This window comes from Somniosus microcephalus, chromosome 9, assembly GCF_052327205.1.
Source record: "Somniosus microcephalus isolate GS21.2 chromosome 9, FLI_Smic_1.0, whole genome shotgun sequence".
NCBI classification, from domain to species: Eukaryota; Metazoa; Chordata; class Chondrichthyes; order Squaliformes; family Somniosidae; genus Somniosus; species Somniosus microcephalus.
The window spans coordinates 190,231,914-190,259,638 of record NC_140995.1 but is presented as its reverse complement, the minus strand read 5'-3'; the positions used below and the strand labels follow the sequence as shown (position 1 = coordinate 190,259,638).

The window sequence follows — 27,725 nt, the reverse complement described above, 5'->3', positions numbered from 1 at the left end:
TTCCCAGTCAGCCACTGCAAGGTCTGTAGCTATAGCAACAGCTTCAGCTACAGACGCTTGCAGCTGCAGCCGACTCTTTAGAAGCTGTTGCTAAGCAACAGTGTTTGTTGTCAGATACGGAGATGAAAACCTCCGTATGCTTCAACATTAACTTTGTATGTCCGACAGTTTTGATAGATTGGCAACACGCCGGTCCCGTCAGTGCCGGATATCACAAAGTTTCCTGTACCTATATTCAAGAAGGGGGATTGAACATGTCCAGGGAATTATAGACCAGTCAGCTTAACATCGGTGGTAGGAAAAATAATGGAATCCCTACTAAAGGAGAAAATAGAAGGACATCTAGGAACGAAAAATACAATAAGGAACAGTCAGCATGGATTTCAAAAGGGAAAGTCCTGCTTGACCAACCTCATTGAACTTTTTGAAGAGGTAACAGGGAGAGTAGACAATGGTAATGTAGTAGATGTAATTTATCTCGATTTTCAAAAGGCCTTCGATAAGGTACCCCATAATAGACTGATGAACAAGGTCAGGGAATGTGGAGTCATAGAAACATAGAAGATAGGAGCAGGAGTAGGCCATTCGGCCCTGCTCCGCCATTCAACGAGATCATGGCTGATCATCCAAACCCTAGCACCCGGTCCCTACACCGACAGCCATCCCACACAAGCCCTATCCCCGTAACCCCACGTATTCTAACACTAAGGGCCAATTTTTTTATCATGGCCAATCAACCTAACCCGCACATCTTTGGACTGTGGGAGGAAACCGGAGCACCCGGAGGAAACCCACGCAAACACGGGGAGAATGTGCAAACTCCACACAGACAGTCACCCGAGGCCGGATTTGAACCCGGGTCCCTGGCGCTGTGAGACAACAGTGCTAACCACTTTGCCACCGTGCAGGGGACAAGTAGCAGAATGGATAGCTAGCTGGCTTCAACACAGAGAGCAGGGGTAAAGGGTAACTATTCACAGTGGCAGAAGGTGGGCAGTGGTGTGCCACAAGGATCAGTGCTGGGACCACTGTTTTTCACAATTTACATTAATGATTTAGACTTTTGAATCAAAAACACAATTTCTAAATTTGCGGAAGACACCAAATTTGGGGGGGGTGGGGGAGTACTCAATACTGAGGAGGACTGCAACAAATTACAGGAGGACATTAATAAACTTGCAGAATGGGCAAATAATTGGCAAATGAAGTTCAACACAGGTAAATGTGAGGTATTACATTTTGGTAGGAAGAATAGAAAGGTCACTTATTACTTGGAGGGTGCGAGTCTGGGTGGGGTAGAGGAACGAAGAGTACAAATACACAAATCACAAAGTTGTGACACAGGTTAGCAAGGCCATAGAAAAAAGCAAACCAAGCACTAGGGTTTATTTCTAGAGGGATAGAATTGAAAAGTAGGGTAGTTATGCTAAACGTATATCGAACCTTGGTTAGACCGCACTTGGAGTACTGTGTACAGTTCTGGTCACCATATTATAAAAAGGATATAAAGGCACTGGAGAGGGTGCAGAGAAGATTTACAAGGATGATACCAGGAATGCGAGGGTACACATATCAGGAAAGGATGAACAGGCTGGGTCTCTTTTCTCTTGAAAAAAGAAGGCTGAGGGGTGACCTAATAGCGGTCTTTAAAATTATGAAAGGTTTTGATAGAGTGGATACAGAGAGAATGTTTCCACTTGTGGAGAAGAGCATAACTAGAGGCCATCAATATAAAATAGTCACCAAGAAATCCAATAGGGAATTCAGAAGAAACTTCTTTACCCAAAGAGTGGTGAGAATGTGGAACTCGCTACCACAGGGAGTGGTTGAAGCGAATAGCATTTAAGGGAAGGCCAGACAAGCATATGAGGGAGAAGAGAATAGAGGGTTATGCTGATAGATTTAGATGAGGAAAGACGAGAGGAGGCTCGAGTGGAGCATAAATGCCAACATGGACTGGTTGGACCAAATGGTCTGTTTCTGTGCCGTATATCCTATGTAAGTAATCCTATGTATCTTATATTGATGGCCTCTACTTTTGCTCTTCCCCACAAGTGGAAACACTCTCTGTGTCTACTCTATCAAAACCTTTAATAATTTTTAAGACCTCTATTGGGTTACCCCTCAGCCTTCTCTTTTCAAGAGAAAAGAGTGCCAGCTGTTCATCCTTTCCTGATAGGAATAACCTTGCATTTTGATATCATCCTTGTAAATCTTTTTTGCACCCTTTCCAGTGCCTCTATATCCCTTTTATAATATGACGACTAGAATTGTACGCAGTACTCCAAGTGTGGTCTAACCAAGGTTCGATACAGGTTTAGCATAACTTCCCTACTTTTCAATTCTATCCCTCTAGAAATAAACCCTAATGCTTGGTTTGCTTTTTTTATGGCCTTATTAACCTGCGTTGCTACTTTTAGTGATTTGTATATTTGTACTCCGAGATCCCTTTGCTCTTCTACCCCACCCAGACTTGCACCCTCCAAGTAATAAGTAACCTCCCTATTCTTCCTACCAGAATGTAATACCTTACATTTATCTGTGTTGAAATTCATTTGCCCATTATATGACCATTCTGCAAGTTTATTAATGTCGTCTTCTTCTAATTTGTTGTGGGTCATTTTAACCCTCAAAAACAGGTGTTTGAGTCAGGTGAGAAATTACATTTAAAAATATACTGGAATTTTTTGAGGATGTAACTGGTAGAATAGATAAGGGAGAACCAGTGGATGTGGTGTATTTGGACTTTCAGAAGGCTTTCGATAAGGTCCCGCATAAGAGATTGGCGTGCATAGTTAAAGCACATGGGATTGGGAGTAAGGTACTGACTTGGATAGAGAACTGGTTGGCAGACAGGAAGCAAAGAGTTGGAATAAACGGGTCTTTTTCCGAGTGGCAGGCAGTGACTAGTGGGGTACCGCAGGGATCGGTGCTAGGACCCCAGCTATTCACAATATATATTAATGATCTAGACGAGGAAACTAGATGTAATAATCTCCAAGTTTGTAGACGATACAAAGCTGGGTGGGCGTGTGTGCTGTGAGGAGGATGTAGAGAAACTCCAGTATGATTTGGACAGGTTGGGTGATATGGCAGATGCAGTATAATGTGGATAAATGCGAGGTTATCCACTTTGGTGGCAAAAACAGGAAGACAGATTATTATCTGAACGGCAATAGATTGGGAAAAGGGGAAGTGCAACGAGACCTAGGTGTCCTTGTGCACCAGTCGCTGAAGGTAAGCATGCAGGTGCAGCAGGCGGTTAAGAAGGCAAATGGCATGTTGGCCTTCATAGCGAGAGGATTCGAGTACAGGAGCAAGGATGTCTTGCTGCAGTTGTACAGGGCCTTGGTGAGACCACATCTTGAGTATTGTGTGCAGTTTTGGTCGCCTTATCTGAGGAAGGATGTTCTTGCCATGGAGGGAGTGCAGCGAAGATTCACCAGACTGATACCTGGGATGGCAGGAATGACGTATGAAGAGAGATTGGGTCGATTAGGCTTATATTTGCTGGAATTTAGAAGAATGAGAGGGGATCTCATTGAAACTTATAAAATTCTAACAGGACTAGACAGACTAGATGCAGGAAGGATGTTCCCAATGGCGGGGGAGTCCAGAACCAGGGGTCACAGTCTAAGGATAAGGGGTAAGCCATTTAGGACAGAGATGAGGAGGAATTTCTTCACCCAGAGAGTGGTGAACCTGTGGAATTCTCTACCACAGAAGGCAGTTGAGGCCAACTTATTAAATATATTCAAGAAGGAGTTAGATGTATTTCTTGAGGCTAAAGGGATCAAGGGATATGGGGAGAAAGCAGGGACAGGGTACTGAATTTGGATGATCAGCCATGATCTCATTAAATGGCAGAACAGACTCAAGGGGCCGAATGGCCTACTCCTGCTCCTGTCTTCTATGTTTCTATATTACAAACCCGCCCACCCGTTAAAAGCTACAGGATATCTGTAACGCCACTCACCACCTGCACCCCCCCTCCCCCCCCACCACCTGCTCCTCACTGTGCACACACGGCCGCATAAATATCAGGATATCTGGTCCATAGTAGCTGGGATCTGAGTTATGAGGAAAGCTGAGGAATTTGGGTTTTTCAGCCTAGCAAGGATTTATCAGAGAGGTATTCTAGAGGTAAGTTAGATTGTTAAGGACTGGGAAAAGTAAACTGGAATATTAGAATATTACTTGAAATTAAACTGCATGAGTAGAACAAAGGGATGCAGGCTCAAACTAGTAAAAGGTAATTTTAGGACGGTTTAAGCAAATTCTATATTACTTAGAGTGGTCAGTGAGTGGCATAAACTTCCAGATAGAATGAATAAAATAAGAACCTGCATTTATGTAGTAGCTTTCAGGTCCAAAATCACAGCAATGAATTACTTTTGAAGTGCAGTCACTGTTGTTATGTAGGCAAACATATTCGCCAATTCGTGCTCAGCCAGGTCTCACAAACAGCAATGCGATGAGTGACCGGTTAAACTGTTTTTGGTGGTGTTGGTTCAGTGATAAATGTTGGCCAAGACACAGGAAAACTTCCCTGCTCCTCTTCGTATAATGCTATGGGGTCTTTTTACGTCCATCTGAGCTAGCAGACAGGGTTTGGTTTAATGTCTCATCTGAACGACGGCACCTCCGACAGCGCAGCATTCCCTGAGTACAGCACTGATGTGTCCGCCTAGGTTGTGTGCTCAAGTCCTGGAGTGGGGCTTGAACCCGTAACCTTCTGACTCGAGCGAGAGTACTACCATTAAGCCATGGAAAAAGTACTGGAATTATTTGAAAAGCAATTAAATGCTACAATAGAGGGATGTTAAGACCTTTCTGAATGGATGCATTAAAGTGGGCCCAATGGTCTTCCTCAGCTTACAATCTGGTGACTGACTGCAGCTGAAGTAGGATTTTTTTAAATTATAAACGAGTAACATGAAATTTCTCATGTTCTTAACTTTAGATGTTCTACAGATGATGGGGCGTGCAGGCAGGCCACAGTTTGATGACCAGGGCAAAGCGGTGATATTAGTCCATGATATTAAAAAGGATTTCTACAAGAAGTTTCTGTATGAACCCTTCCCTGTTGAATCAAGGTAAGTTATATTAAGAGAATAACAGTATGCCGGGTTTTACATACATCCTCATGGCATTTATTGTCTATTGTTTTACCTATAACCTGTCGGTTAAATTCAGCCTTTCTTATTCTTATTTGTTTCTGTGAGGGTTGTCAGTGCTGCAGAATGGAATTCATTCCCACTTTCTGCCCCAGTGGTCTGTGTGAAACAGTTCCAATAAAACACAGACCAGTGCAGACTAAAGCTCCCTCTGCTTTACCCTAAAGTTTACCCTTTAAACCCAACTAAAAAGAGCACACTTACATTTTTATTGCCTGTACCAACCATTCCCTAGGGCCTCTCTGAGGAAGATTGTCAACTCATGAGCACTTCGGTGTTGGCCACAAAAAACCTGGTCGATACTCGCAAAACTCAGTTCACCTAGACCCGTCACATGCAGCATAGAGGAGATTTCCGTCCCATCAGTTTGTTTTTGATTTAAAACCCAGATCCCGAAGGTAAAAGGACAGTGTGTCACCTGCTACCTTATTCCTAGCGCTTCAAATAAAATGAACTCCGTCTGTTACCAGGTTAAGTAGCAACCAGCTAAATGACCAAAGGCGCAATTAAAAATGTGAGAAGTGAAAAGGCCTTCGGATCCTGTTGGTGGTGATAGGGTCACTGATAGTTATTTTGCCATTTACCATATATAAAACTAACCTTTTTTTTAAATGAAATTTGATTGATCATTCTTGGAATTTAGCCAGATGAGCTGTCTGCTTCCACTAGAATTCAGAGATCTGCAGGTATGTTTTTATGGTAGGATATTTTACAGAAGCAGACATAATGGGCTAGAAATTGCGGTCGGAGGCGTACCTCCGGAGTACACCTCCGACCCGCGAAACCTTTACGAACCTACTTCCAGGTGCCCAGGCTGTGTAGAGTTGCGGTCTCGGGCCTCCAGGTGTACGGCTGAGTAAAGACCCACAGATCTCAGGGACACAGGCGGTTTGGAAGCCTCCCTGGGATCATGTGGGGGCAGTCCTCCGATCACAAAGGAGGATTCCATTGCAATCGTTTACGACGGGAATCCCCTAATGATATGCAATAGAATCCCCAAATAATTATACAAATGTACATAATTCTAATAAATACAAATGTACTGATGGGAACGGTAGCATAGTGGTTATGTTACTGGACGAGTAATCCAGAGGCCTGGACTAATGATCTGGGGACATGAGTTAAAATCTCACCATGGGATAATAAATAAACCTGGAATAAAAAGCTGGTATTAGTAATGGTGACCATGTAATGTTGAGAATAGATTACCTCTGGTCTTGCAAATAATCAGGATCGACTGCAAACCAATATGGTGTCAGACGATTGTACCATGGAATGAATTATTAAATTCCCAAAGATATCTTCCATTCTATTCTCATACACTGGTTAACTTATGCATTTTAAAGCAGTTTTGTTAAACAAAGTCAAAATCCTAACAACTTTATAATATGGTTATTGGCAATATTGGAAGAAACATAGGCGTTGGGCCTCGGTTGGCCAAATCAAAGATACAGTCAACAACCTTCCTAGCATACAAACAGCGGACAGCTAGTCTGGGAAGCAAGGTCATATATGACTTGTCACGGTGCGCAATGTTATAACATCCGCAGGGAACCAAAAGCATAAGCAAATTCTAAGCACCTATCCAGCTATTCTGAAAAAACACTTCTGTCTCAAGTTCTGATACAATCATCTAAAAGCAGTATTATTCATGTCAAAATTTCATTCACATAACCATATACATTTTAGATACCCCTAATTTCTAACAGTAACTACCAGATTGTCGTAAAAACCCATCTGGTTCACTAATGTCCATTAGAGAAGGGAATCTGCCATCCTTAATCGGTCTGGCCTATATGTGACTCCAGACCCACAGCAATGTGGTTCACTCTTAACAGCCCTCTGAAATGGCCTAGCAAGCCACTCAGTTAAAGGGCAATTAGGGATGGGCAATAAATACTGGCCTTGCCAGCGACGCCCACATCCCGTGAATGAATAAAGAAAAAAAATTGCAATTTTCTTCATAAGAACCTCAATAAAAATTTAATTTTTTGTAAATAATTTAAAACATCTTAATCCATGCCAATATTTGCATAACCTCATTTAAAGTATATGTGCATAATTTTTTCATTTTTAAATGTTTAATTGAAGGCTTCTGATAGTCTAGTTCTTTAAGTATATTATTTATAAATAAATAAATATATACATATTTGGTCCACTTGCTCCTCTAGAAGAAGTACAACCAAGGCCACTATTTTTTTGGTTTTAATGTTAAAATTGACAGAATTGTGGAATGTAATCCCCAAAATACCAGTTAAAAATGCTAAGAAAGAAAGACTTGCACTTTATAGTGCCTTTCACGACCACCGGACATCTCAAAGTGCTTTACAGCCAATGAAGTACTTTTTGAAGTGTAGCCACTGTTGTAATGTGGGAAACACGGCAGCCAATTTGCGCACAGCAAGCTCCCACAAACAGCAATGTGATAATCACCAGATAATCTGTTTTTGTTATGTTGATTGAGACATAAATATTGGCCAGGATTATATTAAGCAATAAAAACATAATTTGAATCATTCAGTCTCTGTAAACCAGTGATGCTAATAATAACAAAAGTGCAATATTGAGAATACCTGCCAATGTGCAGCATTTGTCTTAGGATAATACTGAATTGGTTGAGGAAGGTACAGAAGGGTGTTTCCTGGCACAAGCAAATCGCTATTGGGAAGATTTTCTCAGTACTCGGATACAAGTATAAGGAACGTATTTATGATTTTGTTACAAATTGACATCAGAGGAAAATTTCCCCTATTATTTGAGGATTAATAGGGGAAATTAAACAGCATTGAAATCTTCAATACTATTAAAACTACTCCTGTTTGTTGCATTACTAATACATATTTCCCACCTTGCAGTTTGTTGCAGGTGCTCGCTGATCACATGAATGCTGAAATTTTTGCTGGAACTGTCTCATCCAAGCAAGATGCCATGGATTACATTACCTGGACTTACTTCTTCCGACGTCTTATCATGAATCCCAGGTCAGTAATGGTGCATTTATATTGCAGAAGTGGTTCAAATCTGGCGCATTCTGATTCGCGTGACTCAGTTTTAACTAACCAAGCCCTGTCGGGAGCTGCATAGTTTGTAAGTCACAATTTGAAACTTTGCTCCCACATCACATCATAAAACATTTTAGCCAGGCTGATGTATTTTACTTATAACTCTTTGAGCTCCACTCTGAAATTATTTCCTTTGTCTAGGAGCCTGAGGGTAAAGCATTACACAATACTGCCTGTAGGATAGCTGCAAGCTATGGGGGTGAGGGAGAGCACATTTCTGTTCATGTTATTCCCTATAAACAAAACCAGATCAGGTCAAGATTGTCTAGCTAGTGCCTCTGATTTGTGTAAAGGTGATGCAGTGAAATAGGCACCGTAAAGAGAATGAAGCTTGTCACAATCATTAAGGAGATATCATGCCAGATGGAACATCCAAAAGACTTTGTTTCAGGTTTGACCTAGTTAAAGAAAAGCTCCAGAGAATTGTTATCCACATCTCCATCTACCCAGGCATTAGAAACAATTATAATAATTACCAACCTGTTCAGAATGAACCAGGGGTGTCTTTCAAAGAAGCTGTCCTCCACTTCCAAAGAAGTAAGTGGTAGATCTGGATGGCAGTCCGAGGTCGTTAAATTCACTCCGTTTAACTGTTTATCTTCCACGATACAACAGTGACTGCACTTCAAAAGTGCTTCATTGGCTGTAAAGCTCTTTGGGCCGTCCTGAGGTCATGAAAGGTGCTATATAAATGCAAGACCTTTTTACCACAGCAGTGGAATCGGACCTTGGTCTCTTCCCCCCTACTCCTCTTTGAGCATCTCACTTTGTTTCATCCTTCGTATCTCTTTCAAAATGTTGTTGTTTACCACCCTGCCACCGAGCCCACCTGAGATTCTCTCTGAGATATCCTCCCTTCTTTTATCATAGAATCATAGAAATTTACAGCACAGAAGGAGGCCATTCAGCCCATCGTGTCTGTGCCAGCCAAAAAGGAGCTACCCAGCCTAATCCCACTTTCCAGCTCTTGGTCCATAGCCTTGTAGGTTACAGCACTTCAAGTCTATATCCAAGTACTTTTTAAATACGGTGAAGGTTTCTGCCTCTTCCACCCTTTCAGGCAGTGAGTTCCAGACCCCCACCACCCTCTGGGTGAAAAAAGTTCTCATCAACTCCCTTCTAACCCTTGTACCAATTACTTTAAATCTATGCCCCTTGGTTATTGACACCTCTGCTAGGGGAAATAGATCCTTCCTATCCACTCTACTTTCTCCCTCGACCTCCGCACTGAGCGACTCCTCGGTAATTTCAGTCTTCATCTCAGCAACCGTTGAACTCTCTCCTCTGAATTAATTGCCCTCCTGTCCTTCATAAATCTCTCTCTCCGTATAAACTCTCCTGCCCATATTCAGTCATCCCCATGACCTTGCCACCTCCCATGAAAAGGCTATCTCCAACATTTCTTGTATCCCTCACCACCCACAGCCCTCCCTTCCCCCACCCCATCTAACCCCAATTCCTTCTGCATCCACTCAGGGGGAAAAAAACTCTTTCCCAAGTCATGTACAATTGCACTTTCAAATTCCTAACTGCCTAGCTTTTGGGCCTCCATTCTCCACAATACTTCAGCCATCGATTTGGTCAACCACCCCCTCACCTTCACCTTTGATGCCCTTGTCCCCAGAAAACTCTAATTTCCCCTGGTATTGCCCCCATTTTTGCTCCCTCAAGTCAAAGGGGCGCAGATTCTGAGCTTATCTGGCGTACATCTGGTTTAACCATCCATCACCAGATCATGCTGAACTACATCAAACAAGACTTGGCCTCACTCCTCTGCTAAAACTGGAAAGCAAAGAAAAGCCTGGCATCTTTTCTTCACTACCAACTCTCTCATTTTTCATAATGGCATCAATTTGGACCTATCTCACTATCATCATCATCTCCTTTCTGGCATTACATGCCTCCAGCTGCCACATTCCATGCATTATACACCGATGTGGATTTGTTCCACTGACAACAAAACAAGTACAAAGAAATATCTGTTCTTTGCACAAATGTTGACTGGTCTGCTGAGTGTTTGCAGCATTTTCTGTTTCTGTTTCAAATTTCCAGCCTTTGCAGTTTTTAGTCCCAAAGTAAACTTGCTCGAATTTGCTAAGGCCTGGCAGGCCCATTTACCGCATCCTGGCAAATTTGCTTTTGGGTTGCAGCTGGGTATTTGAGACACAGCCATTTCTGAGGAGATTCACTCATTATAAGTAGAATTTATTTATCAAGTCGGAATGTGTGAGCCGCCGCCAGGTTTCACTGTACGGCATGACACAGCTCCTTTGTAATAGGTACTTAACCATAAAGCAGGAATGAGCACATATTTTGGGAGGGCAGGTGGTATTATGCAGGATGTTGGCTTGGCACTGGCTTGGATATTAACGCATTAACCTGGAGTGGGGTTAAGTGAGCGGTTTCACAGAAATGAAAGCAAGACAGAAGTCACACGAGATATATTAAACACAAAGGGCCTGCTATGTTATAGGATAAGTTTAAGTTGAGCAACCCAACAATTCTGCTCTCTCGATTTACTTCCAAATCATGCCTCTAGTCTCCCAATGAACTGGTGGCAGAGGGATAGTACATGCATAGACTAGCGTGACAAATTGCCCACTACAAATGTGCATTGTAATTGTGGTCATTAGTGAAATCACAGAAGATATACAAGACTGGGACACACATGATGATGTCATCAAGGAGGGGTAAGCCTACATAGCATTGCCTCACCCCTCTCTGTCTCTAACATTCTCCAGCCTTACAACACTACGGGATCTCTATGTTCCTCCAATTCTGGCCTCTTGTGCATTCCCCGACTTCCTTCGCCTCACCAATGGCTGCCATGCCTTCAGTTATCTAGGCCCTAAGCTCTAGAATTCCCTGCCTAAACCTCTTTGCCTCTCCACCTCTCCTCCTTTAAGACACTCCTTAAAACCTAGCTCTGTGATCAAGCTTTTGGTCACCTGTCCAAATGTCTCCTTCTTTGGCTCAGTGTCATTTTTTTTTCTGATTATGCTCCAGTAAATACAAGTTGTTGTTTTACACGGGTGCTTTTAGCACAGTCAGATCAGTAGCAGGGGCTAAGACCCAGGGAAAAGCCAGTCTTCCTGTCCACTGGTTTAAAAAGATCTTACAGTTTTAGCTTCATCAGTCCTCCTGATTGCAATCAACCTCAAATGCGAGAGATCCAGGCAGCCAAAGGATAATATAAAAGCTAACCAGAGTACTAGGTATTTTGGCAGGGGGAAGGGGGTAGAGTCCTTCGGCATATGGTTTGCAGTTGCATTATTAATGGGTTCCAGATGGGAGATATTAGAAAAATATTACCTGCTGTAAGCAAAATTCTACTCATTATTTTAAAGGAAATTCCAATCAGCTAAGTCTTCCCCTGTAAATAAAATATTTTAATTGCATCATTATGAAAACAAATTCAGTGAAATGTAGACAATCCTTGAATTTGTTTATAAACTGGTCTCCAGTAGATCAGCTTGTCCTGGCCAGCTTGTGAAGGTGAAGGTTGTCATTCATTTCCAGAGGTTACAAGGTAAACAAGAAACACCTGCTTTGATTTGCAAAATATTCCAGTGCCGTGAAATTGCATTTCTTTTTATTTGCTGAATTATCAGATAAGATTGATGCATTTCACTTATTATACGTCTGTGCAGTGTAAATTATGGATCTGTATTCTTCCCATAAAATTATTGTATTTGACCCTTTTTCACTGGCCTGAGTTTTTATGCTGGTGCTTTTCTTGCATAGACAGGAGTTGACATGTAGTTTTCATATTCCAACTTGAGAAAATAGGTTTATAACATAACCTATCCTTCCTATTGTCCATCTAATACGGTTAACAGAAGTTTTCTTTTAAATCCTAGTCCGTATTGAAATACAAAGAATAGCAAACATCCAAGAGCGTGTTACATGGCTGTGTCCTAATTCAAAGTTTCAGATGCTCTGGTGATTAATACTAGTTGTCTGGACACTGACATTAAATTGCACTTTATAACTGGTAGCTGTTCTAGGTACTGTATACTGTCTGTGGTATTTTAGATTTTTTTTTATAACTAACTTGTGGAAAAAGTCCCACGCCTACTTTCCATTATAAGGAGCATTCCAGTAACTGGATGCTGTGCCTTTTGACACAGCCATGTCAATTTTCTCTGGCATAACTGCTGATGTGCAAAATCCTTTGGCTTGCCCATAGAGTTCTACACAGTCTTTTTTAAATGTCTTGAATTTTAATTTTTTTTTGAGGTTTCAGTGAAAACTTCAACATAAACTCAGAAACAGGAAGAGGCAGGGAGGACGAGGCTAGTGGCCTGAGGCAAGGAGGGGAAAGCAATTGCTGGGAATGTGGGAAATGGGGGGGAGAAGGGAAAACGGGAGGTGCAGGAAGCAAGAGGAAAAATAGACAGTAAGGATAAAGTACAAGAGAAGAGTAGCAAAAAGAGGAGAGCAAAGCAAGGAAAGAGGGAGGGTCTAGTAAGAGGAGGAATATGGCCACATGATAGTTGGTAAGTGCAATGTAGAAGGTATATGCTTGACTCAGTTGGTAGCACTTTCACCTCTGAGTCAAAAAGTTGCGGGTTCACATCCCCCCCCACTCCTGGACTTAAACAATTTACGCCGACACTCCAGTGCAGTACTGAGGGAGTGCTGCATTGTCGTGGCACCATCCTTTGGGTAAGACGTTAAACCATGGACCCTTCTGCCCATTGTATGTGAAGCACTTTGCGATACTTCTGAGAGAAATGATAAGGCACTATATAAATGCAAATCTTATTTTTTTTCTATCAAGGTACAGCAGCCATGTCTCTTGATGCACACAAAAAACTTTCCATAATGTCTACTTGTCCCCATAGAGTAAAACCATTATTTTAGCTTTTCAAAACCACCTGAGTAATCTGTTAAAATTGAGAACATGAAGCTGCAGCTGCCTGAGCAAAGCTGTTTTTTTCCAAACATCTTTGAGATGTTAAATGCCATTCTTTTGCACAATCTCTGAAAGTATTCACTATCTCACTGATTATACATTTTTGACAAAGTTTGTAAATTACATTCATTTCATTCAACTTTGAGGATAAATTGGACTTGGTCCATTTTCTCACTGGTAATTATAATAACACTTGTATTTGTAAAACGTCTTGAAGTGCTTCACACAATGAATTAAGGCTAGAAAGGAGGTGATGTATACAACATATGGGCCATTTATTAATGTTCGATTTAAAAAATCCATGCTGACAGTTGTGTACCTGGTGCAGATGTGTTAGGCCCATCTGTAACATTGTGTTGCAGTTTTATGACCAATTATGTGCTAATTCTAATGAGATTGCCTAATTATTCGTTTCATCACTGCATTGTACATTTAACAGAGACACTGTAATTAAAACAGTATGTTTGAATGTTATTTTGAAATACTCCACAGACTTGCCGAATGTAGAAACTACAGAATGCTAATAATGGTTAGAAAGTTGGTGTATTAACAGTGGTTTCTTGCACTTCCATATCCCTTGTATTTATTTCCCATTTCCTTGTCATTTTGTTTTGAAAGAGGAACTTTCTGTTTGAACTTTGACTCCCTCTGCCCTGCACTCAAGCATATGAAAGCATACTTTTTCTTTCTTTCCCCTAGATAGTTCTTCCTTTCTCATGCTAACAAAAAAACCTGCATTCCTGGTGCAGCCAGCACCTAATGTATGCATCTCAAAAGCTGTTTCATGTAAAAGGTTACTTTACAGATTCCCTGAAGCTTTCACGTAATTGTTACAGGTTGGTGATTGTCAACGGTGTTCAGTTGTTTGTTAGTTGCTATAAATACCATTTCTCTCTCTTTAACTGCTTCTCCTCCCCGCCCCCCCCCCCCGCCACCCCCAAGTACAACATGAAATTTCACCCCACACTGCAATTTTTTTTTCTGGGGTTTGGGATCTCTGGTCGCTCACTGAAGTAGCCAATTTTCACATACTGGCTAAGACCATTATGTCAGCAAGCTATTTGACTCCAGGAAGCATAATAGACTCGCTAATTCATGCCCTCGCCCAACATTCACATGCACGCATGCTAGGAGCCCGTGTTAATCTTTCCTTTTTGCTCTTCATAAGCCAAGATGCTGACCCAATTGTAATGCCTCTTATACTGCTCAGTTGTGATCAGCTAACTGAACACAAAAGGGGGAAAATTCAGTTGGTTACGCCTCCCGTTAGCGCCTTACGAGGGCGCTAATGGGACGCAAAGCAACTAGCGCCCGGGCGCAGCACTGCCCACGCCTCCTGCAAAATTCAGCGGGAGGTTAGTGGTGGTGCTAACCGGTAGCACCCTGCGCTGCTGGCGATGACATCATTGGCGTGCGCAGCGCCCCGGCCACGATCTTCGGGAGCGCCCACTGACTTACCGCCGGACGCTATGTCCAACGGGGCCAGGGGGGCGTACCTGCGGCCGGGGAGGCACAATTTAAAGGTGAGGTGCGGGCGGCCATTTTTGTTGCTGGCCACCTGCCTGCGCTCCCGTCCCAGACCTCCTGAAATGCCCTCCTCCCCCCCCCCCCCCCCCCCCCCCCCGCGGAGTGCTGGCTGCGCTCCAAGAGCCCGGCACTTCTCTTGAGTGCCGAGCTCTTTTGCCTGCACTCCCGATCCACGGGGGCCCAGCTGGGCCCCAGGTCGCACTGCACAAGGCCCCTTCCCTTTAAGAAGGGGAGGAAGGCCTGCAATACTGCGACGCGACGTGCCGCAGCGTGTGGTGCTGCGGCACATAACGCCACACTATTGACTCACAGCGATCAAAGAGGGATGCGGGGCGCTTCCAGTAGCGCCCCGCTTCCCTCTTAGGGCGCAACCACTCAATTTCTGGCGTGGGGATGCTAATTTTTCTGGGGCGCTACTTTTAGCGCCCCGGCGAAGTTTGGGCGCTACTCAATTTTTAGCCCAAAGTGTTTGAGCCTCAAATCTTCCTGGTCTGTGTTAGCTCAGTATCACATCCGGCATTTATCCACCAAATGACCATTTCATTTGTGATGGACTGGAGCTGCTGCACAATAAAATCCTAATAAACAGAAAAATACAAAGTTTTAATTTATTGGGTTTTTTTTCAGATCTTTATGTTTTGCTCTCCTTCCTCTTTGTTGCTGTCCTCCTGCCATGCTCTAGCTGCGGTTGATCCTGGATTGAGCCCCCTGTCAGTGCTGCCGTGTAACCAATTATCTGAAGCTGCATGACTTTCTGTGAGGATGTACCTGGCCTCCGCACTCTGCCTCCCACAATGGCTTGGCTGATGTCTAGAACTCGCCGTGGGGAATCATGAATGCAACAAGCCCATGTCCTACTCTGCGCTGCAGTGTGTTGAAGCTTTGACATGTTACACCCTTCTCTTCTCCCCCTCCCAGGCATTGCTGTTGATTTTCTTTCACCGCGTCTCTGCAGGATACTTTGAATGTTTGTACATTGTATCAGTGAAAGACACCCAGGCTGGAGTTTCTTTTGTAAGTGTGATTTGCCTGGTTTAGCTGTCACCATGCCTCCCATTGCAGTTATTCTTCAAATAATACATTTTGCAATCTTAGAATTTGTTACCAGTCTATCAATTAAATCTAAAAGTATAATGACATCTCCGCACCACAGACAGTACTCTGTTGATGGTTTTATAGGTATGTTTGAAATTTTGATTATGCATGTTTATGATACCAGAGGGAGTTGTTCCTGTGTTTCCCAGAAGGCTACTAATGGAAGTTAGCCAGTCTACCCCATGTGCTAGCAGCTATTAGTATGAAACTGCCTCTGATTTTTGACTCCTCTCATGGGACAAGTAATTGTTGTGTTCAAACAGGCTATAATTCTGATCATGCTGGCTCTCTCAGTACGCCCCCAGCTATTAGAATCATTTAACATCTCGGCACCTGTTAACAGCAGTGTAAATATTCAACCCTGCTTGCATGCAGGTTATGAGCCTTATGCTGAGGAACCCTGTGAGGCTAGCCTTTTAAATTGAAGCTTCTGACAACTCAATTACTCCTGTTACTAGGGTGTATAATAAAATGTCTATTTAAAGGGAGTGATAAGACAAGTCAATTAGTCTGTTGCTGGGGTGTACAATGAAACAGCTGTCCAAAGGGCCTAGACAGATTACTGCTAACTGCAGAACAACAAGTAAATGATCTTCACAGCCTGAGGCTGCAGATAATTCCCCATTAGAGCGTCCCTTGTTCCACACTTTTCTAAAACAAGTGTGAAGTTCAACCATTCAAAGAAAAGCAGCATTTAACTATATCATTCAGCAAGTGATACTTTAACTACTTAAAAGAATGTTTTTTGATTTTATTTTTCTCTGCCAATTTTCACCTCTCCTATATTCTCATGAAGGCATTGACTCCTTGCTTGAATATAGTTCTATCGACATGAGTCACCCGCCAATTCCTCATTCAAATGGCCAATATTCATAACTAAAAACAGAAAATGCTGGAAATACTCAGCAGGTCAGGTAGCATCTGCCTGACCTGCTGAGTATTTCCAGCATTTTCTGTTTTTATTTCCGATTTCCAGCATCCGCAGTATTTTGCTTTTGGCCAATATTCATAGTTGCTTTTGCTACAACACTCATCTTCATGTCTCCAAATCCAACTGTCGTAGATTCAAGCACACACAACGGGGTCGATTTTCAGTGTGCCGTGAGGCGGGCTTTTAGGTGTGCGGGGGGCAAAAATCCCGAATTCGGGGGTCCCGACACCATCCCGCCCAAAACTCACCTCCACATAAGTTTCAAAGGAGGTGGGTACCCGCCCCGCACTGGGACCCGCCGACCCGAGGCGGGAAGGGATTAGTGCCAATTAACTGCCTGTTAACAGTTAGTTAACAGGCAGTTTTTAGCCTAATCCCTATTTTGAAGGGGTGTCGTGTGGGATTCCCGACGGCTCCAAACCACGCCAGGTTAGAGTAGGCGGGCCGTCGGGTTGAAGGACTTGGAGGGGTTGCGATGTTGGTGTTCAAGTGAGTGATGGGTGCATGAGTGCAAAGGTAAGTGTGTTTGGTGTGTCTAAAGTGTGTAAAGAAGTTTAAATTACCTGTACTTACCTTAACAGCCTTTCTTCCTCTAGGTTTCGGGAGTCCATCACTCAGCCGGCACTGAAAGCAAAATGGCTGCGAGCTGTCAAAAGTGACAGCCTTCAGCTTTCATTGCCGGTGAGAGTTCTAACTGAGTCTGTGTAGAAGGACTCAGGTTAGAAGTCAGACTGTCAGTGTTTGACAGCTTCAAACAGCTGTGAAACACTGATATTTCATCTGTCAAGACCTCGTGACAGATGAAATTTCAGTCTGTGACGTCACCTGTTGCCGGGTGGCCCTTAATTGGCCTGCTGAGCCCGCTGGGCGGGCTCAACAAGGTCAATTAAGGGAAAATCGCGTGGATTGGCCGGACGTCGATGTAGGCGGGACTAAAACCCGAAAGTTGTAGTCCCGCCTCCTTCCCGACTGCTGAATGAAAATCGACCCCAACACGTCTGAGTTGGCCAATATCTTTCTATGGCCATTTTTTTTTTATTACACACAAATAATCTTGGAAGGCAAGTGTAATCCCAAATTATTTCCTTCTACCACCAACCTCCTCCTTTGACCTTTCTCTCCTGCACCTCCACCCTAACTTCTGATACCAATTACAAAGATTTCATGAGCAACTTTGTCTCCATAATTGACGATATCCACTCAGCTGCCTCACTTTCCTTCAGCCCCTGTACCCTCCTGAACCAACTTCAGTCTACTGCCTTCCCAAATTCTAACTCTATAATAGTCTGTAATTTCTCCCCTAACTTCACCCCAGACTCATGTCCTCCATGAGACCCTCCACCTAATCCATTAATACCCTCTCCTGAACACTCAACTACCCTTCCTCATACCCAGTGCTCACTGACCCCTATTTTCAGAACTGCCATCATCACTCCACTCGTACAAACATCTGCCTTCCTCTTCAACTCCACCCCCACCACTCGTTGTTTGAATCCCTTTCACCAACTTTTGTCTCACCCATAGCTCTGACACTGTCCTGACCAAAGCAACAGTGACGTTCTATGTGACTGTAGGGAACGATCCCTCATCATGCTCCTCAACCCTTCTGTGGCCTTTGACGTGATCAACTGATCAACTCTCATGTGGTCCACCTCTGTGGCATTGCCCTTTCCTGATTCCAGTCTTATCTGTTCCAATGTAGCCAGCACAGCATTGGCTTCTGTTCCCATGCCTGCACTGTTACCTCCAGTGTGTCCTAAGGTTCCAGCTTTTGCTCCTCTCAGATTCATTATATATATATACTGCCTCTCAGTGGCATTAGCCATAGCATGTAATTAGCTTCCACGCATATATTGATGGTACCTAACTACATCTCCACTAGCAACCTTGATTCCATGATTGTCCGACCACCTGTCTAAAAATCAAGTAGTGATGGGCCTACATTTGTAGCTCAACATTAGCAAGGCTGAAGACATCCTTTCAGCTCCAACAGAAAGTGCGCACCTTAACCTCTCATTCTATCCACCTTCCTCAGTATTAATTTGGGCTCAATCCAAAAGTGCCAAAATCAGTGTTGACAACCCTAGTCGACAGTAGTTGGAAAAATAGAACAGTATTGAACCGAGTTGAGCTGGAGTGATTATGTAGAAAGACTTAATTTTTATTTTGAGGCAAATGAACTTGCAATAGAAGCTAAAGTCAGTGTTCTTGCTCAGGCCAACATCCCCAGCATCTAAGCTTTGACCACGCTCGATCAGCTCCGATGGACGGGTCACATTGTCCGCATGCCCAATACGAGACTCCCAAAACATGTGCTCTACTCAGAGCTCCGGCATGGCAAGAGAGCCCCAGGTGGGCAGAGGAAACGCTTCAAGGACGCCCTCAAAGCCTCCTTGAAAAAGTGTAACATCCCCACCAACACCTGGGAATCCCTGGCCCAAGACCACACAAAGTGGAGGAGAAGCATCCGGGAAGGCGTCGAACACCTCGAGTCTCTTCGCCGGGAGCAAGCGGAAGCCAAGCGCAGGCAGCGCAAGGAGCACACGTCAACCCAAGCACCCCACCCACCCGCCCTTTCAACCACCAACTGCCCCACCTGTGACAGAGACTGTCGGTCCCGCATTGGACTAATCAGTCACCTGAGAACTCATTTGTAATGTGGAAGCAAGTCATCCTCGGTTCCGAGGGACTGCCTAAGAAGAAGGAGGAGAAGAAGAAGAGATGCTAAAGTGAGAGCAGTTTTGCTTACTATCTGCGGACTTGCATTAATTAAGAATCTGATTGCTCCCAGTCTAAAGATAAAATGTATGAGGAGTTGGTCCAAGTGGCCAAAGAACATCTGAGCCTGAAGCCACTTGTTATTGCAGAACTGATCAAGTTTAACCAGAGGAGGCAAAGGGATGATGTAAAAATTCCTCAGTTTATGCCAGAACTGAGGACACTGCCCAAAATATGCGACTTTGCCAGGTTTCTCGACAATGCAATAAGAGATCACTGTGTCTGCGGATTGAAGGAAACTTCAATACAGAGAAAATTGTTGGTAGAAGACAGACTCACCTGCTAGAGCTCTCGAAATAGCACTTGAGATGGAGACTGCTGCCAGGAATGCTAGCGAGTTAATGCCACAGAATAAACAGAGTTACTCAACCATGTTGGAGGTGTAGTAAAACAAATCAATATTCAGATAGATGTTTAAGAAGGTTATATGCCATAATTGCATGAAAACAGGCCTTTTAGCTAAGTGTTGGCGAAACCATGATCAGCCATGATCTCATTGAATGGCAGAACAGGCTCGAGGGGCTGAATGGCCTACTCCTGTTCCGATGTACCAGTAGGTGCCGCTAAATTGAAGGCAGGGAGAAGACAAGAACATCACAAGTCATATCCTAGCGCAGTGAGGAATCAACAGAAGAAATGACAAAATCTAGTGTCCATTATGTCGATTCAAATGAGGAACTTGAGGAACAAACCATACCACAAAGTGATACAGATATAGAGAAGCCACTTTTTTTTGTATATCCTATAACAGAAAAGGGGCATTGCAAAATTCTGGTCCCCGTCTGGATAGAAGGTATTAACTAGGAATTTGAATTGGACACTGGGACTGCTGTAACTAGTATGTCATCAAAAGTATCAAAGGTTTGGAAATTTGTTGTACAGAAAAACAGCATTTTACTGAAAGGTTATTCTGGACACCAGTTGGGAAAATAAACATCCAAGTAAGATATGAAAATTAGACAAAAGAATTGTCTGTAATTGTAGCTAAGGTCAAAGGTCCACCATTAATGGGCCGCGATTGGTTAAATAGCCTGAAGTTAAGCTAACACCAAGATTATAACTGATGGTTTGCTGTAGAAGAACACACGCTGCAATCAGTTGAGCTTAACCTTCTCTCTCCTCTCTCTTCCTCCTCTACCCTCTCTTTCTCTTCTAACCTCATTACAATTTCACCATTTTTGTATCTTTCTAACTACATTATTTCACATGATCTTGATGCACTTTATACCGGTTCTCACATAGAAACATAGAAGATAGGAGCAGGAGTAGGCCATTCGGCCCCTCGAGCCTGTTCCGCCATTTAATGATATCATGGCTGATCATCCAAATTCAGTACCCTGTCCCTGCTATAGAAATATAAGATGGATTGATTCCTTTACTAGCTCTTGATCTCTAATACAATATTAAGATCATCACTTAGACTCGTGGACATACTCATGTCCTTATTTAGTCCAAAACTTGGTACAGCAAAGTGTATCCAGGTGTATGTTAAAGTGAAGGAGATGGTGCGGGGTGGGGGAGAAGCCAAAATGTTTTAAGCCCTGTGCTCTAAAGGAAAGAATATCAACAGAATTAGATTGTATGGAACATGAGAGCATAATTGAGAATATTGACAACAGCAACTAGGCAAGCCCTAATGTGTATATGGTAAAATGGCTCAGAGACAATTTCTGAAAGCCTAGAGATCAGCACCAAAGAAATCTCTGATGACACTCTGGTGTGTAGATTCAAAGAAGAGCAGTGGAACTTGCTCAATCCACAGGGCAAGAAGCGATATGACTGGAAATTTCTTTGGTTTCTAAATCATACCGGCCAATATCTTTTTAAAAAAAAAAAAAAAAAAAAATTGTTTGTCAGCAATCAGCAATGTTGTTCGTGACCAGATTAACCAGACCAAATTAATGACAAGACCTTTGGACCCCTCACAAATACTTTTCAGGGGTTCAGACTTCTCACCGTCCTATGCAGATTTTGCAAGACAGTCTCAGTGAACGAGAAGGAGTTTCTGATGATCCTGAAATACTAAAAACACAGGAACTATTCCGAAGAATGAGAAGCATCCTCAGCAAACTCATACCACAGGTGTTCCAGCAGTTAATGAAGCAGGCTCAGGAGCTGATGATTGATACTGAGGAAGTAACTGTTACCACTTCACAAAAAATTTCAGATGTTTTGCCTGTTCCCATGTGTAATGAAACAACCACCTCCCAGTACGTTGCTCATGCTCCTGATTCTGTTGTGAACTCTCGGAGTTGTGAACCCTGTCGGTGTTGAACCTGATAAGCTACCATCTACTGCTCCTATTATTAGACCCAAAGCATTCATTGTCAGTCCTTTGGACTTGTAGTAGTTATTAGTATAGTGTTTTTTACTATGGTTCTAATGTTGGCATAACCCATCTTTGCTGTGTACTACAAGGCGACCCTCTGAGATCTCTGCGCTCTTCCAATTCTGACCTCTTGCGCATCCCCGATTTTTATTGCTCCACCATTGGTGGCTGTGCCTTCGGCTGCCAAGGCCATGAGCTCTGAAATTCCCTCCCTAAACCTCTCAGCCTCTCTACCTCTCTCTGCTCCTTTAAGACGCTCCTTAAAACAACCTTTTTGACCAAGCTTTTTGTCACTTGTCCCAATATCTCCTTATATGGCTCAGTATCAAATTTTGTTTGATAACGCTCCTGTGAAGCGAGTTGGGACATTTTATTGTGTTAAAGGTGCTATATAAATACAAGTTGTTGTTGAGTGTGCTTTGATTGTTTTTTATCACTTTATTGTAAGATGGAGTTGCTGAATTTCTTTATTTAATCTATTTTAGCTGTTAACCAGGCTCATTCTTGGTGATTTTTATTTTTAGCTTGTAATTCTGAGAGGGTGTTGGGGGGGAAATGATATGTATGGTACTTAAATATTGTTAACTGAACTCTGACTGGCCGCTGATTGATGGGAATAAGCACATTGTAGCAATGACACTTCTCTTGTATTGCTTTTGTTAACTGACAGGAATGTTCTAGAGGGTCTAGAAACTAAACAGCGGCTAGTTATTACGACCAATTGGAATGCTTCTTCGGACATAACAAATAGTCACCCTTCTAGCTGAGAGCAGGTATCACAGTACACAGCAGGGGTTGTAAATAATGCTGGGGACAGATGAGGAGAGAGGATGAAGCCCAGGTCAGTGGTATCTATTTGCCCACAGTTAGTTCTGCCAACAGTGCCGAGAGCTGATCTGAGTCATTACAGTGTAAATCAGTGAAAATGTTCCAGCAGTGTACAACCAAGATCTGGATCGTGGGGGGCGGTGGGGGGAGGATCTGTCCGTAGTGACAACTAGATATTGGTCCTAGTAAAGAAAAGTGAATGGTCCAAATGTGAACCTGCATTAGATGCATGAGCGTAAGCTTTATTATTAACATATTTTGGTATTGGGGGAGATGCTTGATTGTGGGCTCCGGTCATTCATCTCTTGTTGGAGCAAGCATCAGGCTGTAGAAAATCTGTTGCTCATTGTGCATAAATAGAATAGCATATTTTGCAGCAAAGATGTCACGACTGTTTACAAGAAAATGTGTATAGTGAGGCTTCCTTGACAAAGCAAATTTATTGACTGAGGTATTGGGTAGGGTAGTAGACCTCAGATGTAATCTGCTGCCAATTGCCTGAGATTTCCTTGATAATGCAACTAGCATATAAAGTACCACGATGAAAATTGAAGAAATGAGTGGGAGCTGCCCTCCTTTACCATAAAATTGATATTTTGACACTCTTTGTTATTTGCAAATGCAGAAGATGCTGTTTCCCTTTACAGTAATATAATTCTACTTCAAAATGTAAGTATGTAACTGGTTGTTATTCCAGAGGTATAGGAAACGCTTGCTGTGCTATGCTGGAGAATGTATTCTGGATTTCCAGCAATTTAACCAATGTACAATAAGTTTCACGTAAGCACAGTAACAGACTAGGTAAGCGTACTGCAGATTAGTTAAAGTTAGAACAGTATTGATTCAAATTCGAAGTCGGCTTTAAAAGAAAATGTATATAGGAGATCGTGTTGAACATGGTGGAACATAAACAAACAGTACCCTTTGATTTCTAATATTTTCTTTTAATATCATCTTTCTTCTAGTTATTACAACTTGGACGATATTAACCATGACGTCATGAACAAATATCTTTCCAACCTTGTGGAGAAGTCTCTGGCAGATCTGGAATGTTCCTATTGCATTTCAGTAGGGGAGGTAAAGCTGTCTTTATAAACCTAATATTTATTACCACAATAGTCTTTCTCTTGTGCTTACTAGTAATAGATATTTTAAAAATCTGCATTTCATAGTTTAGAGAGAGAGAGATCCGGCCGGAAGTGTGCACATACTTCCTGCCAGCCATTATGGGTAAGGGCAAACAAGAGGCGACCTTTACTCCACACCTGAAGCAGCATTAGGCCCTTTGCATATATGCAAATAAGGGGCCTCTTTGAGGTAACCCCCCCCCCCAAGATTGGTTTGCCCTGAGGCAGCCATCATCATCATCATCATCAGGCAGTACCATCGTAGGCAGCACTCAGGGAAACCAGCCCTAGGGATCACCTGCAGCAAAGAAAGTAAATAACTTACCTGAATGTGGAGTGGGGAGGAACACTGCTGCTCCTCCCGACCCATATGTAAAGAACGTGGCCCCTGCCAGCTTTCCACTTCTCCCTTGCCCTTGGCTAACTTTCAAAAGGGAACTAGATAAATACTTGAAGGAGAAAAAATTTGCAGGGCTATGGGGAAAGGGCAGGGGAATGGGACAGGCAAAGAGCCGGCACAGGCACGATGGGCCGAATGGCCTCCTTCTGTGCTGTAAGACTCTGATTCTTTGAGTACTGGATAGAAAATAAAGATGGAGAAGTGTTTCATACCCCAAATCTTTGCTAAGTCATAAGATTATAGGACAACACTATCAAAACTAATCACATCAAAAAGAAAGATTACCTACTTTAATGCAATAAGTTATGATGATCTGGAATGCACTATCTGAAAGGGTGGTGGAAGCATTCCCTTTAAAATTATGCCATTTAGTTTATATTGCCTCTCCTCATTTTTCCTACAAAAATGCATCACTTCACACTTCTTTGCAATAAATTGCATCTGCCATGTGTCTGCCCATTTCACCAGTCTATCTATGTCCTCCTGACGTCTTACTATCCACCTCATTGTTTACTACATTTCCGAATTTCATCTAACCTGCAAAATTGAAATTATGCCCTGTATACTCAAATCTAGGTCATTAATATATATCAGAAAGAGCAGTGGTCCTGATACCGACCCCTGGGGACACCACTGTATTCTTCCCTCCAGTCTGAAAAACAACCGTCCACCACTACTTTTTCCTTTCTGTCTCTTAGCCAATTTTGTGTCCACGTTGCCACTGCCCCTTTAATCCCATGGGCTTTAATTTTGCTCACAAGTCTATTATGTAGTACTTTATCAACACCTTTTGAAAGTCCATATACACAACATCAACCACACTACACTCTTGTTGAGCATAAGTTTCTTGAGATACTAACCCTCTCCGTTACTTCATCAAAGAACTCTATTAAGTTAGTCAAACACGATTTGCTTTTAACAAATCTGTACTGGCTGTCATTTATTAACTCATATTTTTCAAAGTGACAATTAATTTTGTCTTAGATTATTGTCTCTAAAAGTTTCCACCACTGACGTTAGACTGACTGGCCTGTAGTTGCCGGGTTTATCCATCTCCCTTTTTAGACCAGGGGTGTGTAACATTTGCAATCCTCCAGCCCTCTGGCACCGCTCCCATATCTAAGGAGGATTGGAAAATTGTGCTGGAGCCTCCGTTATCTCCAGCCTTACTTCCGTCAGCAACCTAGGATGCATACCCCCGGACCGGGTGATGTTTCTACTTTGAGCACTGCCAACCTTTTCAGTACTTCCTCTTTGTCTATTTTTATCCTATCCAATTTCTCTGCTACTTCCTGCTTTACTGTGACATTGGCAGCATCCTCTTCTTTAGTAAAGACAGATGCAAAGTACTCATTCAGTACCTCAGCTATGCCCTCTCCCTCCACAAGATCTCCTTTTTGGTCCCTAATCGCCCCACCCTTCCTTTGACTGCCCCTTTTACTATTATATATGTTTAGAGAAGACATTTGGTTTCCCTTTTATATTACCCGCTAATCTATTCCCATATACTCTCTTTGCCCCGCTATTTACTTTTTTAGTTCTCCTCTACTTTTTGTGTTCAGCTTGGTTCTCTACTGTAATATGACCTTGACATTTATCATAAGTCTCCTTATTCGATTTTTATTTTAAATGGTTACTACTTTTGGAAGAATTAAGTGCCTGGTAGGAGAGTTGAATAATCAGCCAATGCTGCCGTTGTGTCAGCTGTGGCTCAGTGGCAGCACCCTCGTCTCTGAGTCAGATATTTGTAGGTTCAAGTCCCACTTCAGAGACTTGAGCACATAATCTAGGCTGACCCTCCAATGCAGTTCTGAAAGAGTGTTGACTGTTGGAGGTGCCATCTACCGGATGAGACGTTAAGCCGAGGCCCCGTCATCCCCCTCAGGTGGACACAAAAGATCCCATGGCACTATTTCGAAGAAGAGCAGGGGAGCTCGCCCCGGTGTCCTGGCCAATATTTACCCCTCAACTAACATCACTAAAAAAACAGATTTTCTGGTCATTATCACATTGCTGTTTGTGGGACCTTACTGTGTGCAAATTGGCTGCCGCGTTTCCTACATTACACAGTGGCTACACTTCAAGAGTACATCATTGGCTGTAAAGCGCTTTGGGACATCTTGAGGTCGTGAAAGGGATGCCAGGTACAAAAAAAGTCTTTTTTTCTTTTATTGTTGGATATTCAGTCAATCCTGATTTTTTTTTTCCAGCTTGTACATGTGATTGCACATGTTCTGGAATACATTCAGATCACCTCACCCAGCCAGTGGCTCCGGGTGTGAGCTGGGATTGATTTCTCAGGAAGAGTCGGAGATACCCTCCTCATTTTTAAAAAGAAATACATTTGGAGAGTCGCACTTTTCGTTCTTTATACAAAGTGTATCAGCATGTGTGTGTGTGTCAATATCAAATATATTTTCTTTGGCTTTTCTGCATCATCATGGTTTGAAAGTAAATGACAAATCATTTGCAATAACTTGTAATTCGCCCAAACTCAATTAAATATTTATCTAATAAGTCACAAAATGTATAATTTCAGCTGTTTGTTGATATCAAGGGGTAAATTTCTGTCTTTACTGCCTGGGTGGTAATCTGGCACAGCAAATAACCTGCCCAAAATCAATGGAATGAAAATCATGTGCGTTCTATAACGGACAGGCAATCCGCCCAACCAGGTTACCGCCCATGCAAGGAAGACAAAAATTTACCCCAAATTTTAGAAAAATATGTTAGACATTTAATTCTGAATGCATTTTTAAAATATTATTCTCCAATGATGCATACTTCTGTCTCATAGGACAATCGCAGCCTTCAATCACTGGATTTAGGCCGTATAGCCTCTTATTATTATCTGAAACACCCAACTATGAAAATGTTCAAGAACCAAATGAAAGCAGATTGCCCTGTGGAGGACTTGCTCTCTGTTCTAACGGTGAGTACAAGATGGTGGGAGCTTGCACATGTGTACGCCATTTGCTGGAATCTCAAAACCATTGCAGCAGAGTCTTGCCCAACTGTAGGAGCTGTTCAGAACATGAGCACTGAAAAATGTAAGTTGTAGTGACAAGGAAGCTTTAAAATTTGTGCATCGTATTTGAAGTTGTGGTATAATGGGTATATTATAATAAGAGGTTTCTTCATTGGAATCACATAGGCCTCCCGATTACATAATTAAGGGCTTTGACCAAGCAGGAGGCTGGTTTGGTCACCAGTCTGTGCCACTTGTCAGAATTCTTTTTTTTAATTGCCATTAATGTTTTAGGTTGGAGGTTTAAAAAGAAAGAACTTGTATTTATATAGCGCTTTTCAGCTGTGGCTCAGTTGTAGCACCCTCGCTTCTGTGGGTTCAAGTCCATTGAGCACATAATCTAGGCTGACACTCCACTGCAGTACTGAGAGGGTGCTGCACTATCAGAGGTGCTGTCTTTCGAATGAGACGTTAAACCGAGGCCCGTCTGCCCCCTCAGGTGGATGTAAAAGATCCTGTGCCATTGTTTCAAAGAAGAGCAGGGAAGTTCTTGCCAATATTTATCCTTCAACCAACATAACTAAA

General features: G+C 42.7%; 1 protein-coding gene across 2 annotated transcripts in view; it reads left to right on the top strand.

The window, feature by feature from the left end:
- The window catches only part of ascc3 (activating signal cointegrator 1 complex subunit 3), a 654,593-nt gene that overhangs the window by 539,475 nt on the left and 87,393 nt on the right, over positions 1–27,725 (top strand). For both annotated transcript variants that reach the window (XM_085997711.1, XM_085997710.1), the window contains exons 33-36: positions 4,964–5,096; positions 8,033–8,158; positions 23,611–23,722; positions 26,970–27,104. In XM_085997711.1, coding sequence (XP_085853837.1) covers positions 4,964–5,096; positions 8,033–8,158; positions 23,611–23,722; positions 26,970–27,104 — 506 coding nt within the window. The remainder of the gene's footprint in view (positions 1–4,963; positions 5,097–8,032; positions 8,159–23,610; positions 23,723–26,969; positions 27,105–27,725) is intronic.